Raw genomic sequence first — 17,108 nt, 5'->3', positions numbered from 1 at the left:
CTAGCTCAGACTGGAAAATATCGTTTTGACCGGTCATCCAAATAGGAATTTGTTATTCTAGAGCTCCGACTTTCCAACCCAGATGCCATTAACGCACTGAAGTCGGAGATATCTGAGTTCACAGTTATTTGTGCGCAGTTTATCTGGCAACCATCCATTTATATATACACTATACACAAGACAACTCTTAGGGGGCGCTGTGTTGAAGCCACCATGCCTCCATCTTAGCACTCCCCACCGCTGTAATCTTTTTTTAGAAGCGATAGAAATGCATTTATTAATGTCTACATTATTTTTTACCACATGTATTATATTACAGACACCTTAATGCATACTTTTACATTGTATTATGTGAGCTAAACATAAAACATTTAAAAATTGATATAAACATATTCCTTAAAGCATCATTTTTAGAGATTACTAATGTTACTATCCCCAGTAAAAAAAAATACTTAAATACTTGTAGTTGAAATACTGTACAATTCCATTCATTCATGTGGAGGATCGAGTGGTGCAGTGGTCTAAGGCACTGCATATCAGTGCTAGAGGCATCACTACAGACCCTGGTTTGATTCCAGGCTGTATCACAACTGGCCATGATTGGCCCAGCGTTGTCATGGTTAGGTCGTCATTGTAAATAAGAACTTGTTCTTAACTGACTTGCCTAGTTAAATAAAGGTTCAATAAAAAATGTAATACCGGGGAGTGCCAATATGGCCGACCGGTGTCTTCAAATCCTCTCAAGGGCCAATACATAGCCTCTGTAATCCAGAGTTTATATACATCACTTCCTGCAAACCATTCAATATCAGTAGACCAACATGGCCATCATCAATAACTTGTCTTTTTTTGCATTATTGTTTGTAACATTAACAGTCGCATTGGCTAGTGCCGATGACCGAACGAAAACGGTGGAATTCAACGTAAAACCCGGCGGAGAGGTGCACAAGTTCTCCGAGAAAATGGTAAACGATATTAGCTAATTAACGTTAGTTGTGCTAGCTTGGTAGAGAGCTGTGATGCATGAAAGCTCACAACAACATTCAGCTAGGAAACAGTACTGCTAGTCAGCTAGTGAAGTCGTGTATGCTGCATTGTGTGCTCAGCACAATTTTGTCGTTAAGGAGCTGTTTATCTTACTATTTATTAGATAATGTGTGTGGCACATATGCATACGAATTGACTGCTTAGCCAACGAGGGTTAGCCAGCATGCTAACTTGCTGGGTAATTCCCTGCAAGCTATCTTGTTGTTGAATATTCACATAGCTATGCTTGCTAATTAAAATAACAACCAGGCATATGATGACACCACACAGTTTAATTAGAATTCATATCTAAAAACAACCAAGATTTTGAAAAGGCTTTGGTCGTCGCATGATGATGAGGAAACGACCTCTGATATGCTGACACGTCTCTACTAGAGTGCCACAAGGAGGCCATTCATTGGTCTAGAATTTAGCTATATTTCCCCAATGCTAATTTTCCAGAGTCAATAGCTGTGTTCGAATACTCATACTAACCTACTATTTGTGACGTAAATTGCTTATTGGTCATAGTATGGATATTTTTTTATTTACAACAAATCAGTACAAAAGGTACGTTTTTTAAAATAAATGTATTTAACTAGGCAAGTCAGTTTATTTAATCTCTCTCTCATAGACATAGATTAAATAAACTGGATAATATATATATTATCCAGTTTATTTTGTAACTCAATCAGTTCCATCTTCTCCTCCCCAAGAGGCTGGCTGGGGACCTCTGAGATGATCACCTTTTCCTCCTCAGCTCTTAGCAAGATGACTAGCAGATTAAATATTTTTATATACATATCTTTTTTTTTACACCTTTTTCTACCCAATTTCGTTGTATCCAATTGGTGGTTAGTCTTATCTCATCACTGCAACTCCCGTACGGACTCGGGAGAGGCGAAGGTCGAGAGCCGTGCGTCCTGCGAAACACAACCAACCAAGCCACACTGCTTCTTGACACAATGCCCACTTAACCCGGAAGCCAGCCTCACCAATGTGTCGGAGGAAACACCGTACACCTGGCGACTGTCAGCGTGCACTGAGCCCGGCCCGCCACAAGAGTCACTTGTGCGTGATGGGACAAAGACATCCCTGCCAGCCAAACCCTCCCCTAACCCGGACGACGCGGGGCCAATTGTGCCCAGCGTCGACCCCGATTGGTTGAAAGCCGTGGTAAATGATGCCATGTTCAAAACAACTGGGAACTAGGAAATCTCCAACTTCTGACTTCAGTGCGTTAGACAACTGGGAACTTGGGAAAAAGATTTGAACCGTCATCCAAGTCGGAAACTGGCATCTTTCTAGAGCTCTGACTTTCTGACGATTGACATCATGATATGACTTCGTTTTTTTCTCAAGTTCCCAGTTGTTCTAAAAGCACCATGAGACAATATACCACGAGTATGATGCAAAACAACTTATTTATTGTTCTAATTACACTGGTAACCCCTTTATAATAGCAATAGCGCACCTCAGGGGTTTGTGGTATATGGCCAATATGTCACGGCTAAGGGCTGTATCCAGGCACCCCGTGTTGCGTTGTGCTAAGAACAGCCCTTAGCCGTGGTGTATTGGCCATATACCACACCCCTCATTCCTTATTGCATAAATATACAATAGTAGCCTATGCATTTGAAAATCAAGTGCCACTATTCATCACAAATTGCAGATCTTTGAAATAATAATGAGCTAATCAGCTACGGTAGCTGTAACTTGACTCCCAAACAATGAACACACATTTGTCTTGTCTATTAATTATGTTCATTCCTATCTCTATTTAATCACCAAGGAAATGCAATTAATTTCTACAATTCCTACTTCTTTCACAGAGAGAATATGAATGTTCATTTACTTATGCATCACAAGGGGGAACCAATGAGGTAAGTTGCATCCTAATCAAAGTCGAGGTTATTTCAACCTAATAAATAGGACATTTCATTCTAGTCTAGCGTTGAAACATAGGCTACCTGCTGTAAACGGATGAATAGCTTTCTAGTGTAAAACTCAATTCTAAAGTAGATCAACAGAGAGTACATTTCAACCTTTGTCATACTACTCGGATATCTAAAGAATTATCAAACTCTTGATATTCTAATAACAGTTATTCATGTTTTAACAGCAATGGCTGATGAGTGTGGGCCTAAGCGATGATGACGGCCTGTTCTCCTGCTCAGTGTGGAGGTAAGCTGTAAATCAGTCAGGTTACACTCTGAACAACGGACGTTAGGATGCAGAGATCCATGTACACTGAATTACTTACTCATTCAAGTGCCGCATGGTGGTTATTCACCCGAGATGTCCCAGGTCAATCAGTTCCAGTTTGTCATCTTGGCTTTGCCTAATAAATAACTAATAGCGGAATCAGACTTCTGTAGTGATTTAATCAGTCTTCATTTTGATTTCTTCCTTTTTGTTGACAGACCCCAGGGGAAGTCCTACTTGTTTTTCACTCAGTTCAAGGCAGAGCTGAAAGGAGCCAAGATTGAATATGCCAGCGCATATGTAAGTATCCAACATACAGATGGGTAATCTAATTTCCTATCATATCTGCATCTCTACATAATAATGCATTGGAGCAGAAACATTGCGAACATGTTTTGTTGTATAAAGAAGATTAACATATGTCCAATATCAGCATATCGTTGCTGTAGCATTGGCTTGTCTTCCCCTCTGGTCTCCTGGTTCAAGTGCACCATTTACTGTCTGTGATAATGAGGTAAAACTGCACATCCCCATGGAAATATTTCTTCTGAGTTTCCAGTGTGTACCTACACATTGTCTGACTTCTGTCTGTTTTTATCCTGATTTACTGGCAAGCTAAATCAAAGCTAGTATAGGGTTTTATATGGGTAGAGATTATCAGAGAGATTTATGGCAAGTCACATACTGTAGGTACAGTGGGGAGAACAAGTATTTGATACACTGCCGATTTTTGCAGGTTTTCCTACTTACAAAGCATGTAGAGGTCTGTAATTTTTATCATAGGTACACTTCAACTGTGAGAGACGGAATCTAAAACAAAAATCCAGAAAATCACATTGTATGATTTAAGTAATTAATTTGCATTTTATTGCATGCCATAAGTATTTGATACATCAGAAAAGCAGAACTTAATATTTGGTACAGAAACCTTGGTTTGCAATTACAGAGATCATACCTGTAGTTCTTGACCAGGTTTGCACACACTGCAGCAGGGATTTTGGCCCACTCCTCCATACAGACCTTCTCCAGATCCTTCAGGTTTCGGGGCTGTCGCTGGGCAATACGGACTTTCAGCTCCCTCCAAAGATTTTCTATTGGGTTCAGGTCTGGAGACTGGCTAGGCCACTCCAGGACCTTGAGATGCTTCTTACGGAGCCACTCCTTAGGTGCCCTGGCTGTGTGTTTCGGGTCATTGTCATGCTGGAAGACCCAGCCACGACCCATCTTCAATGCTCTTACTGAGGGAAGGAGGTTGTTGGCCAAGATCTCGCGATACATGGCCCCATCCATCCTCTCCTCAATTCGGTGCAGTCGTCCTCTCCCCTATGCAGAAAAGCAACCCCAAATAATGTTTCCACCTCCATGCTTCACGGTTGGGATGGTGTTCTTGGGGTTGTACTCATCCTTCTTCTTCCTCCAAACACGGCGAGTGGAGTTTAGACCAAAAAGCTCTATTTTTGTCTCATCAGACCACATGACCTTCTCCCATTCCTCCTCTGGATCATCCAGATGGTCATTGGCAAACTTCAGACGGGCCTAGACATGCGCTGGCTTGAGCAGGGGGACCTTGCGTGCACTGCAGGATTTTAATCCATGATAGCGTAGTGTTTCACTAATTGTTTTCTTTGAGACTGTGGTCCCAGCTCTCTTCAGGTCATTGACCAGGTCCTGCCGTGTAGTTCTGGGCTGATCCCTCAACTTCCTCATGATCATTGATGCCCCACGAGGTGAGATCTTGCATGGAGCCCCAGACCAAGGGTGATTGACCGTCATCTTGAACTTCTTCCATTTTCTAATAATTGCGCCAACAGTTGTTGCCTTCTCACCAAGCTGCTTGCCTATTGTCCTGTAGCCCATCCCAGCCTTGTGCAGGTCTACAATTTTATCCCTGATATCCTTACACAGCTCTCTGGTCTTGCCCATTTTGGAGAGGTTGGAGTCTGATTGATTGAGTGTGTGGACAGGCGTCTTTTATACAGGTAACGAGTTCAAACAGGTGCAGTTAACAGGTAATGAGTGGAGAACAGGAGGGCTTCTTAAAGAAAAACTAGCAGGTCTGTGAGAGCCGGAATTCTTACTGGTTGGTAGGTGATCAAATACTTGTCATGCAATAAAATGCAAATTACTTAAAAATCATACAATGTGATTTCTGTATTTTTTGTTTTAGAGTCCGTCTCTCACAGTTGAAGTGTACCTATGATAAAAATGACAGACCTTTACATGCTTTGTAAGTAGGAAAACCTGCAAAATCGTCAGTGTATCAAATGCTTGTTCTCCCCACTGTATGTGTTTATTTGGACAGTGAGGCTAAAACTTTTAATTTGGCTCTACATTCCAGCATTTTGGATTTGAGATCAAATGTTTTATGAGGCGACAGTACAGAATATCACCTTTTATTTGAGGGTATTTTCCTACATATGTTTTACCGTTTAGAGATGAAAGCACTTTATGTATCTATTCCCCCCATTTAAAAGGTGTCGTTAATTTATAACTATTTTCGTCTGGCGTCAAGCCAGCCCAATTTTCAAACGCACACTTGTTTGCAATTCCGACCTGTTGGCGCTCTTCAGGTTTCAAACACTAGCGCCAGGATTGGTAATTTACCTGAGCTCGCTTGCACGGAGATGGGAGGGTTGGCAATATCTGAGGTGTGTCCTTAACATGCCAATTTCAGGCAGCGCTGGTGGGGATATTTTAAGACCAACCCTAAACTGGTAACACGCATGGTTATGGATTTTTCGCATGGATTTTGATAGCGGAATCGCAGCCTATCCAGCCGTGACACACATTCCCCACATGCACATCGAACAAGATAGATTTTAGTGCACATTAACCTCATATTTAGAAACATAATAAACATGTTTTTTCCCCATTTTAATTTGATTAAAAACCATAGCCTCCCCTTCTCTCAAAGGTTGTTTTTTTTTGGGTGGGGGGGTTGTGCCCAATGCGTTCGCCAAGTAGCCAACACTATCATAAAGGGTTTGACTCATGAGACCGCTTTGAAATATATCTTAAATCACCAAAGCTTAATTAAAATATCAAGTTTGGGAGTTTATCCTTTTTACTGTAGCTATGTAGTTAATTGTACATTATTTTAGCCAGCTTATTATTATTATTTTGGATGTGCATAAAAAAACCTCCATGTAGGCTATATTCCCATAATGCAGTGGTGGAACAAGTATCCAATTGTCATACTTGACTGAAAGTAAGAGTACCTTAATAAAAAAAGACTAAAGTGGAAGTCACCCAGTAAAATACTAGAGTAAAAGTCTAGAAGTATTTGGTTTTAAATATACTTAAGTATCAAAAGTAAATGTAATTACTAAAATATACTTTAGTATGAAAATGTAAAACTAGAAATCATTTAAAATTCCTTTTATTAAGCAAACCAGATGGCACCATGTTATTTTAATTTATGGACAGCCAGGGGCACACTCCAACACACAGACATATTTAATTACAAACGAAGCATGTTAGTTTAGTCAGTCCGCCAGATCAGAGGCAGGAGGGATGACCAGTGTGCGAATTGGACCATTTTCCTGTCCTGTTAAGCATAAAAAACAGTAACAAGTACTTTTGGGTGTCAGGGAAAATGTATGGAGTAAAAAGTACATACATTTTCTTTAGGAAGGTAGAAGTAAAAGTTGTAACATATATAAATAGTAAAGTACAGATACCCCGAAAAACTACTTAAGTAGTACTTTAATAAACTGTATCAATCCTCAACGGACTAGAAAGAGAATTTTCCGTGCCCCCAGACAATTTGGAGTTGGTTGACAACACGAAGACCTCAATAACAGATGCCCATAAACTTCCTTCAAGTCATTGCGCTAATGCTATTTGGCATTGGCTCACAACACCACTAACTTCCTTCATACTGGACACAGTGACATAAAATTGGTATCCACGACTTCATCTGACTCTGGGGAAGTACTGTATTTACAGGGCCTCATTGCCAAAATCCCAAAGTATTCCTTTACGCCATCAAAACCCAGCCCTTTCATTGACCTCATAATTCCTCCAGGGAAAATAGCTACATTTTATAGCCTTATCGTTAAGGTTTACATTGCATTAGGTTTGTTAAAAAGGAGCCCTTAGTGTAGGCCTGTTAAATCAGTCATAGTTATCCCTAATCATGGTAGCATCCACATTAATGTAGAAGTGTTCAGAAACATATTCTATTCTTATTTACAATAAAAGTGATCTCAAATGACACGATATACACTGCTCAAAAAAATAAAGGGAACACTAAAATAACACATTTTAGATCTGAATGAATGAAATATTCTTATTAAATGCTTTTTTCTTTACATAGTTGAATGTGCTGACAACAAAATCACACAAATGATCAATGTAAATCAAATTTATCAACCCATGGAGGTCTGGATTTGGATTAAATTAAATTAAATTAAAGTGGAAAACCACACTACAGGCTGATCCAACTTTAAAACAAGTCAAAATGAGGCTCAGTAGTGTGTGTGGCCTCCACGTGCCTGTATGACCTCCCTACAACGCCTGGGCATGCTCCTGATGAGGTGGCGGATGGTCTCCTGAGGGATCTCCTCCCAGACCTGAACTAAAGCATCCGCCAACTCCTGGACAGTCTGTGGTGCAACGTGGCGTTGGTGGATGGAGCGAGACATGATGTCCCAGATGTGCTCAATTGGATTCCGGTCTGGGGAACGGGCGGGCCAGTCCATAGCATCAATGCCTTCCTCTTGCAGGAACTGCTGACACACTCCAGCCACATGAGGTCTAGCATTGTCTTGCATTAGGAGGAACCCAGGGCCAACCGCACCAGCATATGGTCTCACAAGGGGTCTGAGGATCTCATCTCGGTACCTAATGGCAGTCAGGCTACCTCTGGCGAGCACATGGAGGGCTGTGCGGCCCCCCAAAGAAATGCCACCCCACACCATGACTGACCCACCGCCAAACCGGTCATGCTGGAGGATGTTGCAGGCAGCAGAATGTTCTCCACGGCGTCTCCAGACTCTGTCACGTCTGTCACATGTGCTCATGTGCTCAGTGTGAACCTGCTTTCATCTGTGAAGAGCACAGGGCGCCAGTGGCGAATTTGCCAATCTTGGTGTTCTCTGGCAAATGCCAAACGTCCTGCACGGTCTTGGGCTGTAAGCACAACCCCCACCTGTGGACGTCGGGCCCTCATACCACCCTCAAGGAGTCTGTTTCTGACCGTTTGAGCAGACATGCACATTTGTGGCCTGCTGGAGGTCATTTTGCAGGGCTCTGGCAGTGCTCCTCCTTGCACAAAGGCGGAGGTAGCGGTCCTGCTGCTGGGTTGTTGCCCTCCTACGGCCTCCTCCATGTCTCCTGATGTACTGGCCTGTCTCCTGGTAGCGCCTCCATGCTCTGGACACTACGCTGACAGACACAGCAAACCTTCTTGCCACAGCTCGCATTGATGTGCCATCCTGGATGAGCTGCACTACCTGAGCCACTTGTGTGGGTTGTAGACTCCGTCTCATGCTACCACGAGAGTGAAAGCACCGCCAGCATTCAAAAGTGACCAAAACATCAGCCAGGAAGCATAGGAACTGAGAAGTGGTCTGTGATCACCACCTGCAGAATCACTCCTTTTTTGGGGGTGTCTTGCTAATTGCCTATAATTTCCACTTTTTGTCTATTCCATTTGCACAACAGCATGTGAAATTTATTGTCAATCAGTGTTGCTTCCTAAGTGGACAGTTTGATTTCACAGAAGTGTGATTGACTCGGAGTTACATTGTGTTGTTTAAGTGTTCCCTTTATTTTTTGGAGCAGTGTATTATTTACCATTCATTTCTATTGGGCACAACAAAATCTGAAACACGACCAAAACAAACTGCAAATGCATCCAAGTTTGTAGAGTCACAAGCCTGATGTAGTCATTGCGTGCTAGGAATATTGGACAAAGTATTACATTTGACTAAATGTAATACACTATGTGAATTAGTCCAAATAATTGACACCTTCAAATTGGGGGGGGGACGGACTAGATTGCCTACATAAAGTGCTTTCATTTCTAAATGGAAAAAGTGTTTGAAAATACCCTCAAATGAAAGGTGACATTATGTATTGTCGCCTCATTAAAAAAAAACATTTTCTCAAATCCAAAATGCTGGAGTATAGAGTCAAATTGAAAGAAATGTGAGTCATGTTTAGTAATTGCTCGCTTTTCTAAAGTCTACTAATATTGCCAGCAGGCATCCCAGCTCAAATAGACAAGCTAGCTACTCTTAACTTGATTGATTGTCTGAAATGGCTTCTTGGTAGCTAGTTATGAGGTTGGGAGATTGGGAATATCTGGGCTAGGTAAAGCCTACTTTATAAAATTCCTAGGTGGCTAGTAGTATTACAGAGAAACAACAAATGTAACAAAATAGTTTATTGGTTTTAAACAGGACAAATGAGGGGGAATGTGCCGCTGTCCCCCGTTAAGGGCTCTGTAGGGGGGTGAATGAGAGAACTGTATATATTGCAGTCAGAGAATACATTGTTAGCATGTTGCATTCAGATCTAACAATGTATTCTTCTCCAAAGTGAATGATGCAGTGTTCAGAGTACAGGCAACGGTCTCAGATTAGTCGCATCACATGTATGTTGCACACAGAGTTCTAAGGCAGTGATTCCCAAACCTGTTTGTGCTGCGACCCACCCACCGTAAGCTTTTGATATCTCCCTCTGATTTACTAAGTAAACTAGACCAATGAAGTCACGACCCAGTTTCTCATCACAACTCCACACGAATGAATGGCAACCCACCAGTGGTTTCCAAAACTCCATTCAGGGAAACACTGTTCTGAAACCACTGTTCTGAGGAATCTGACAGGGGGAGGAGGCTTTGTACATCGCAGCACACACACACCACAGGGCTCTCGTTGAACAGCTGCCCTTGCAAGGACAAAGCCCCAGACAGACGCTGTCATCAGAACAGCACTGTTCAACCTCTCCTCCTGCCGTCACTGTCCCCTGGGAAAAGACAGAAAAAAAAATGACTCACTAAGCGTTGTGATGAAAATAACCAGCGCCCCTGAGAATCAGATTAACTCCTCAACCTTGTCTCTCCACTAACTCTCCTTGCCTCTGCCGTGATGACTCTTTTTTTCCATTCACCCTCCCATTCCCTCGTTTGTTATTTATTTTCTCGTCAATCCCCTGCTCTCATCTCTCCCCGTCATCCTCTCCACAGTCCCAGACTGCAGCGGGAGGACAGAAGGATGTGACTTTGAGCGAAGATGAATTCACTGTGGGAGATTCTACAGGTGAGATGACTAGTCTTACTGCTGATCTACTACCCTCTCCACCTGTCTGTCACAGCAGCTCAAAACTGGATGGAATTGATGATGGATCTATAATTCTGCCTTCATAGCTATGATTTTCCAAACTGAAGATTTAATCTACAATTTATTACAACAATCTACGGAATGTTGTTTTTGATTGAACGTTGTACTTGTGTTATGATGATGCGGTAACTCATTTCCTCTCCTGTCGCCCTTTCAGTGACCCACAAAGACGGGAAGTTCCGCGCTGAGCTCTCCAAACTGACCATTATTGGCCGGACACGACACGATGAGCTCTAATTGGCTGGAAATCTGAATGACTATTGTCATATCGCCCTATCGTGAGATCCAGGCGAGCTCAAGGCAGGCAATGTGCTCTACTGTCCACGACAATGGCAAATGGATGGCGTTTAAACAAAGGACAGCCTATCAGCTTGGTGGTCTACAACTTTACTGTTCAATAAATCTATATATTTTTGGGGATTTTTTTTAGGAATATGGCTTTACTGTATGATAATGTATATGGGGATGTCTGATTTGACGGGTTTAGAAAGATGTAGTCTCAGAGGATTTCTAAGTCTTATGCTAAGCCAGGGAAATGTGAGTAGTCTATTGTCTTCATCGTGCACACGTAAACAATTATGTTTTTTCCAATCAGTTGCTTCTCTCTGGAAGTAAATGGTTAACCCAGACAGAGTAGAGCAGGGAGCCCAGTTTGTGTTTTTGATCTGCATAGAGCACCTGATTCAACCAACCAATCGTCATTCAATGCGGTTGATGACGTTTTACTCCTACCAACAGTCTTAATGAAGCTAGGTTGAGCTTTAGAACAGACACTAATTTGGTCCACCAGGATTGGAGATGTACTGTCTTGCCTTGATTTATGAGACAGTTAGCTAGCAGCACGTACCATATCCATCCAGGTTTATCCCTCTGTCCAGAGAAGGACCTTTGTGTTGACAGTGGAGTCCCCCTTCTCGCCAGCGAGAGTCCCTGGAGTCCCAACAGGAAATGCCACAAGGCGCTGACAGGCATCGAGAGACAAACAGAAAGTTACATTTTTTAAAATAGTCTTTTCTACTCTGTGTTCTGATTCACAATGTGCAACGTATGCTCCAATAAAAGTCATGTCTGGGAATGTGAAATGTTTGTTCTCCTGTTTTGTTTTGACAGAGCTGTGCTTGATCAGAAAGTCCCTGCTGTGTGATGGTTGTCAGCTTGGATTACTTTCAGAAAAGTTGAGTGTGCTGATCTCATGCTCTTGTTTTCCAGTGCACACATTTTCAGTTCAGCAGGTTCCATAGCATTATATCCAGTGCAACTAGAATGTTCCACATAAGAATGGAGCTATTACGCTAAGTAATTCAAAATGCTTAACGTTTTTGGACATTACAAATGTGTGTGGACATCAGTCTTGACAATACATTGTTTTGCCTCTACTACAATGGCTCCTTTATTTGCCAATGGTTTACTTTTTCTGTTGGTTGAGTTGCATTCCATCTCAAACCAAACTATAAACACGTCATTACTATTGTCCATCTGTTACTACTCAAACTGTTTACGTTGAACTTTCCCGTGTCTATTTAAGTATCAAAAAACATAGCCAGAGCCAACATTGTTTAAAATTGCATCGGCATGTATTCCTAAGATCCCTGATTAGAACCATGTTTCTAGTCCAAAAGCATCTGCTGAAGTACATGTCAAGTCCACAAGAGGGCATCAAATTAAACATGATCTACAACGACGTTACAACTGGGATACATTTAGATTGCTTTTGAACTACAGACACGATGATACGACCCAATGAGTGAGTCATGATGTCTCTCGTGTAAATGATCTCAGACAGTTTGGCCTGCATTTCCCTGTCTTTCTTTCTTCCTTTGTATCACCTGACTGACATTTACAGGGAACAGATGGTGCTTGTGGAGGAGGGGGGGGGTCAGGCTAGAGGCAGTGGAAATGCAATTGTGTCACCACCACGGGCCCTTTGAAGGGTAGGACTAATGATCAGCTGCCCCCCTGTCTCTGTCCCCGTCTCCCCCCTGACATACATCCAAGCACAGGGTAACCAAGTCAGCCAAGAGACGTGACACCAAAGAGACGTTCTCACTTCCTATTTGGCCCTGTTAATATCCTGCAATGTGAGCATCTGTATCGGGCCCCTAGTCGTTACAAGTACAGTGGAGCCAGCTGTTTCCGTCTCTTATCCTCCTATTAAGATGAGGTCAGAGCCAAGGCAGAAAGGGGAACACGGTGTCAGCACAAACGCAGCATGGCTTTGCTGACATATACTCACCCCGAGACGCCTCCCGTCGCCTTGGAAATTTGGTCTCTGCTCAATATGGCGAGCCTTAAATCACCCTCTACTCCTGCAACTCTGGATGTGGCTCTATCCATCCGACGGCCTCCCTCACACCGTGGTCGAGAGCAGTCTTCTTTTCACAGTGTATGGGGGAGCCTTCCTGGGATCCTTTCCTTTACTCGCCCGATCAAAGTGTCCATTGTGCGGGTAAGGAGGAGGCTTGCGGCCCCTGGTCCCTGGAACTCTCCCTGGGCCGTGAGGGGCCATCTGGCCCTGGGTTAGCCCCAGTGATTTAGCAGATGTTGGCCTCAGCCCCTCCACCCTGGTCTGGGTCTCAGGGTCTCTGGGTGGTCTGACAGGGAGAGGCTCCACAATGGGTGGCCCCGCTTGGTTCGCTATGGTGACAGAAAGACCAAGGGCAGATGGGTGAGGAGGGGAATTACTTTTTTTGGGGGAAAGCCCAAGGTTGTGAAAGAGAGTAGGGTTGAGGGGGTAATGTAGGCTGCTCTTTTTGGGGGAGGAAGCAGGGTTGTGTGGGTAATGCTGACTCTTGACTGATGGAGCAGGGGTGTTGGGGTGAGGTGGGTTGGTACTGAGGGGGGAAAGAGCAGAGGTGGGAGGGCGAACAGGGCTACTCCTATGAGGGCTGGGAGCAGGTTGGTGGGGGAGGCAGACCAGGCTGGAGGCAGGGTTGTGAGGCTGGAGTGAGTTAGTCCTGATGGGGGAAGACAGAGATGCCTCCCCCTGCCTGGCCTCCTCACCCCTGAGCCTCTGGTGGCTGCTGCCCTTCGCCACTCCACTGAAGCTGCTGTCGCTGGGCAGGCTGGGGCTGGCCTCCTCTTCATTCAGGTCAATGGACGAGGTCAGCAGCTCAATCTGCTGCACCACCTGTGAGAGGGATTAGGCTACATGGTCAGAGCTGAGGCTGGAGAGACGGGGAGAAAATGAGACTGGAGAAAACGTTTGATCTGTGTGCTCGTGTTGTTGCTAGACTAATTGTTTTTTCCTCACTTAACTATTCAAGTTCTCTGGCGTCTTCCTTCAGGTCCCTGACCTGGTCTGAGAAGAGATTTTCCCTGGCCACACTACAACAGCATCGCTGGATGTTTCTCTACACATTTATTCAACTTTCTAACGTTTGCAATACCCTCGCTCTCGGGCTGCGCTGATGCTAAGCTTTCAGATGCAGCCAGATACTGTGAGGGGCCGATTTACGTGTCACTTTTACAGGATGAGGGTCAAGGTTCAGGCGTTTGAATAAGTGGATTAAAAGCATGGTTCCAGCTGCTCCCCTGTCAACATCTGTTGGTGGAAGGACTGGAGAGGAGACGGTACCGCTGCTGAGCATCACTTTCAACCATTAGGTAAATGGAGCATAGCGAACACCACTTCCTACCTTTAAAAATTCAGTGAAATCTTAACTTCTGTGCTTTCATAGAAAGACTGTCCCACTGAGGTGGATAGACACTTTGCAAGCAGTGGTTCTGAGTGCCAGTATTACAGTGTATATCAATGTAGACGCCTCTTTTTAATGATTGTAAAAGTAACAAAGTAGGGACTGGGATTATGCTCTTTCTGGGACGTGCAAAAATAGCCCACGGTACAACTGCTGTTCGCAGTCCCTTCAGGACCTGAAATAGCGTGATAATCTGTTTATACGAATATCAAAGGAACATCAAAAGATTCTAGCTGTAATATTTGTAGGCTATATGACAATACCAGGATCTCGCTCTCCCTCAGAAACAATTTAAAATCCTTCCATCAAAGACAGACCATAGCAAACAGAAATGTCTTTACCTCCTTCATCTCCTGATGGATGTCCTTCAGGCCTCCTAGAACCTCCTCCAAGTTCACCACCACTCTCCGGATCTGATCCCGGACAACCTTCTGGTGCTTCTTTGACCCAGTCAGGCCTGACCCACTCCTGGAGCCCTGGTCACCTCTGGGGGGCCTGGTTTGGATGTCCTCTGGGACGGGACATGGCTTACTGGGACTCTGCTGGGGTCTGAGAGTGGGACCTCCCATATCTCTCTGTGGAACCTCTGTGGAGAAGATGACATGCAGAGAGCTGGGTCCATTGTAACCCTCCACAGGTCTAGTCAAGTCTTGCTGGTGTAGTTTGGTCTCTGGTCCGCTTACTGGTCTAGTCAAGTCTCTCTGACTGTTTCGGACATTCTTTTTGTTGGATCTCAAGGTGGAACTGAAACTCTGGTGTCTTGGTAAGCCGTGTGTGGCTGTAGCTGAATCCACCCAGCTGGATGTATGAAAGTCTCTCTGACAAGTCTGTCTGGAATAGCCCCAAAGCTGGTCCTCCAAACAAACAGGCACTTTACAGCCGTCTTGACCTTTGAACTGTGTTGGCTGAGCGAGGACGGGGGCCTTCACGTACTTCCTGACTGAAGGGTGTAATAAAGTCTGGCGGGCGTTCCCAACAAAGGAGCGTTCTGTGTAGTGGTCCCTGACAGACGCCCTATGTCTCAGGCCTGGTGCTGGAGACTGGCCATGGCTCCACCTGGAAGGACTGCCCTCTTGGCTGCTCAAATCTGGCTGCACACGATGCTCCCACAATCCGAAGTGCTGCCTCCTAGCCTCCAGACCCAGTTCATTCAAATGGGGACCCGTCTTTTCCTTCCCATGTATGTTGTTCATCACCTCTTGTGATGTAAAGCCTACCTTCTTGACTCTGTTGGGATAGGTAAGGTTGGCGTCAGCCCGCCTGCACTGCCCATTGAGTCCCATTTCACTGTGGTGGGCCCTGAGTCCATTGTGAAGCCAGAGGTTGAGAGGAGGGTTGCTGTGTTGAAAGCCTCTGTGCTCCCCAGGCACTCTGGTGTCTGAGAACATGATAGAAGCAGTCCAGCAAGCAGTCACAGAGGAAGACTCCTTAAAGAATGAGCTTTTCCTCCAGCTTCCCGCCCTTGCCATTCACATGTAATGTTTTTCTCATTGACTTCTCTCTCTCCTGCTCTTTCCCTCTTTCTCCCCCCCAAAAATGTATTCCGCTTATTTCTTCTTAGACCCCCACCCACTTGCTCTCTTTTCCTGTCCAAGCCTGTGTCTGCCTCTCACTCGCTTTCCCTCCCTGCATGTCTGGCTCAGTTGCTGTGGCACGCTTCCTGTCTCTCCCCCTCTCTCCCTGGCTCTCACTCATTCCCCCTCCCGCCCGCACTGCGCTGGCTCCCCTTCTCGCTCTTTCTTCCTCCCACTCTTTCTCACTGCTGTACCTCCCTCTCCCTCTGTACCTCTCTCTTTCTCCCTCTGTCACTCTCTGTCTCTCGCCCCTTTATATCCCGCTTGCGGAGGGAGACTAGTGGAACTTCAATCAAGATTCCTGTTTTTTTAATCCCTGGTAGACGCTGTGTCTCCACGTGAGCCTCCCCACTCCAGCTCTCATCTGATTACTCCGGTTCTGGCTCAGCAGTCCATAGCAACACTGCACCCATAGCATACAGCAGTTAGTTACACAAGCATAAAAAACCCTGACCAGGTACAAGCTGTAACACACCTCCCCCAGCCTGTCAGCTAAAGGACTGCCACCAATGGACCGAGGCACCTCTTGTTGTTTCATCTTATTTTCTGCTTCTCTGACTTCTATTTGTTCCAATTATGCAGTGGCAGCTGCTATTTGCAGCTCATCTTGGCTTGCCAACTGTCTGGTTTAGTTGGCATGTGTCTGACAAGCCCAGAGATGCCTCCCAGGTGTCTCTTTACTCACTGTGCAACTCCCTCCTTGGATGCACCCTAAATGAGACAATGACAGCCACGGAGAACCCTGACAGTGGCTGTCACTCGGTGGAGAACAGTTTCAGCATTTGCCACGAGCTTCCTCAGCACAACAAACTACTCACGTGGAATCCCCTTTAATGGCAATAGGAAAATGAATGGAGAAATACTGCAGAAAGACCATGACATAATCTAATAAATACATGTACTCAGTGATGGGGGTCATTCCAGGCTAAGAAGATTCCTTCTCAAAACATGAGTGCCTGTCCTTAGTTGTTATCCACACAGCAGTGGTCAACTAACTCTGGAAGTAATAGAGGCTGTATTAATCCCTCTGTATTAATCCCTCTATTGCCAGCAGCATACCACCCTGCATACCACTGCTGGCTTGCTTCTGAAGCTAAGCAGGGTTGGTCCTGGTCAGTCCCTGGATGGGAGACCAGATGCTGCTGGAAGTGGTGTTGGAGGGCCAGTAGGAGGCACTCTTTCCTCTGGTCTAAAAAATATCCCAATGCCCCAGGGCAGTGATTGGGGACACTGTCCTGTATAGGGTGCCGTCTTTCGGA

General features: G+C 44.7%; 2 protein-coding genes across 2 annotated transcripts; one reads left to right on the top strand and one right to left on the bottom strand.

Moving 5' to 3' along the window:
- Nucleotides 1–764: 764 nt before the first annotated feature.
- LOC129810805 (myeloid-derived growth factor-like) lies at nucleotides 765–11,662 on the top strand. The gene is made up of 6 exons (XM_055861700.1): nucleotides 765–965; nucleotides 2,859–2,909; nucleotides 3,149–3,210; nucleotides 3,450–3,531; nucleotides 10,427–10,499; nucleotides 10,738–11,662. Exons 1-6 carry the CDS (start codon nucleotides 822–824, stop codon nucleotides 10,815–10,817), a joined length of 492 nt encoding a protein of 163 aa, XP_055717675.1. The 5' UTR covers nucleotides 765–821; the 3' UTR covers nucleotides 10,818–11,662.
- On the bottom strand, nucleotides 11,001–15,916 carry LOC129810804 (uncharacterized). Its single transcript, XM_055861699.1, has 2 exons — nucleotides 14,617–15,916; nucleotides 11,001–13,707 (listed from the first exon to the last, which is right to left on the bottom strand). Exons 1-2 carry the CDS (start codon nucleotides 15,742–15,744, stop codon nucleotides 12,928–12,930), a joined length of 1,908 nt encoding a protein of 635 aa, XP_055717674.1. The 5' UTR covers nucleotides 15,745–15,916; the 3' UTR covers nucleotides 11,001–12,927.
- Between the last annotated feature and the right edge of the window lie 1,192 nt (nucleotides 15,917–17,108).

Source organism: Salvelinus fontinalis, chromosome 14 (genome assembly GCF_029448725.1).
Source record: "Salvelinus fontinalis isolate EN_2023a chromosome 14, ASM2944872v1, whole genome shotgun sequence".
NCBI classification, from domain to species: domain Eukaryota; kingdom Metazoa; phylum Chordata; class Actinopteri; order Salmoniformes; family Salmonidae; genus Salvelinus; species Salvelinus fontinalis.
The sequence above is the reverse complement of the archived record's forward strand: the minus strand, read 5'-3'. Positions and strand labels throughout refer to the sequence as shown.

Bases quoted from the DNA above. Each gene is read 5' to 3' on its own strand.
- LOC129810805 (XM_055861700.1), top strand. From the start codon at position 822: ATGGCCATCATCAATAACTTGTCTTTTTTTGCATTATTGTTTGTAACA. The intron at 966-2,858 runs GTAAACGATATT...CTTCTTTCACAG, and splicing joins ACAAGTTCTCCGAGAAAATG to AGAGAATATGAATGTTCATT. The intron at 3,211-3,449 runs GTAAGCTGTAAA...TTTTGTTGACAG, and splicing joins TTCTCCTGCTCAGTGTGGAG to ACCCCAGGGGAAGTCCTACT.
- LOC129810804 (XM_055861699.1), bottom strand. From the start codon at position 15,744: ATGGCAAGGGCGGGAAGCTGGAGGAAAAGCTCATTCTTTAAGGAGTCT. The intron at 13,708-14,616 runs GTAAAGACATTT...TCCCTCTCACAG, and splicing joins TCCATCAGGAGATGAAGGAG to GTGGTGCAGCAGATTGAGCT.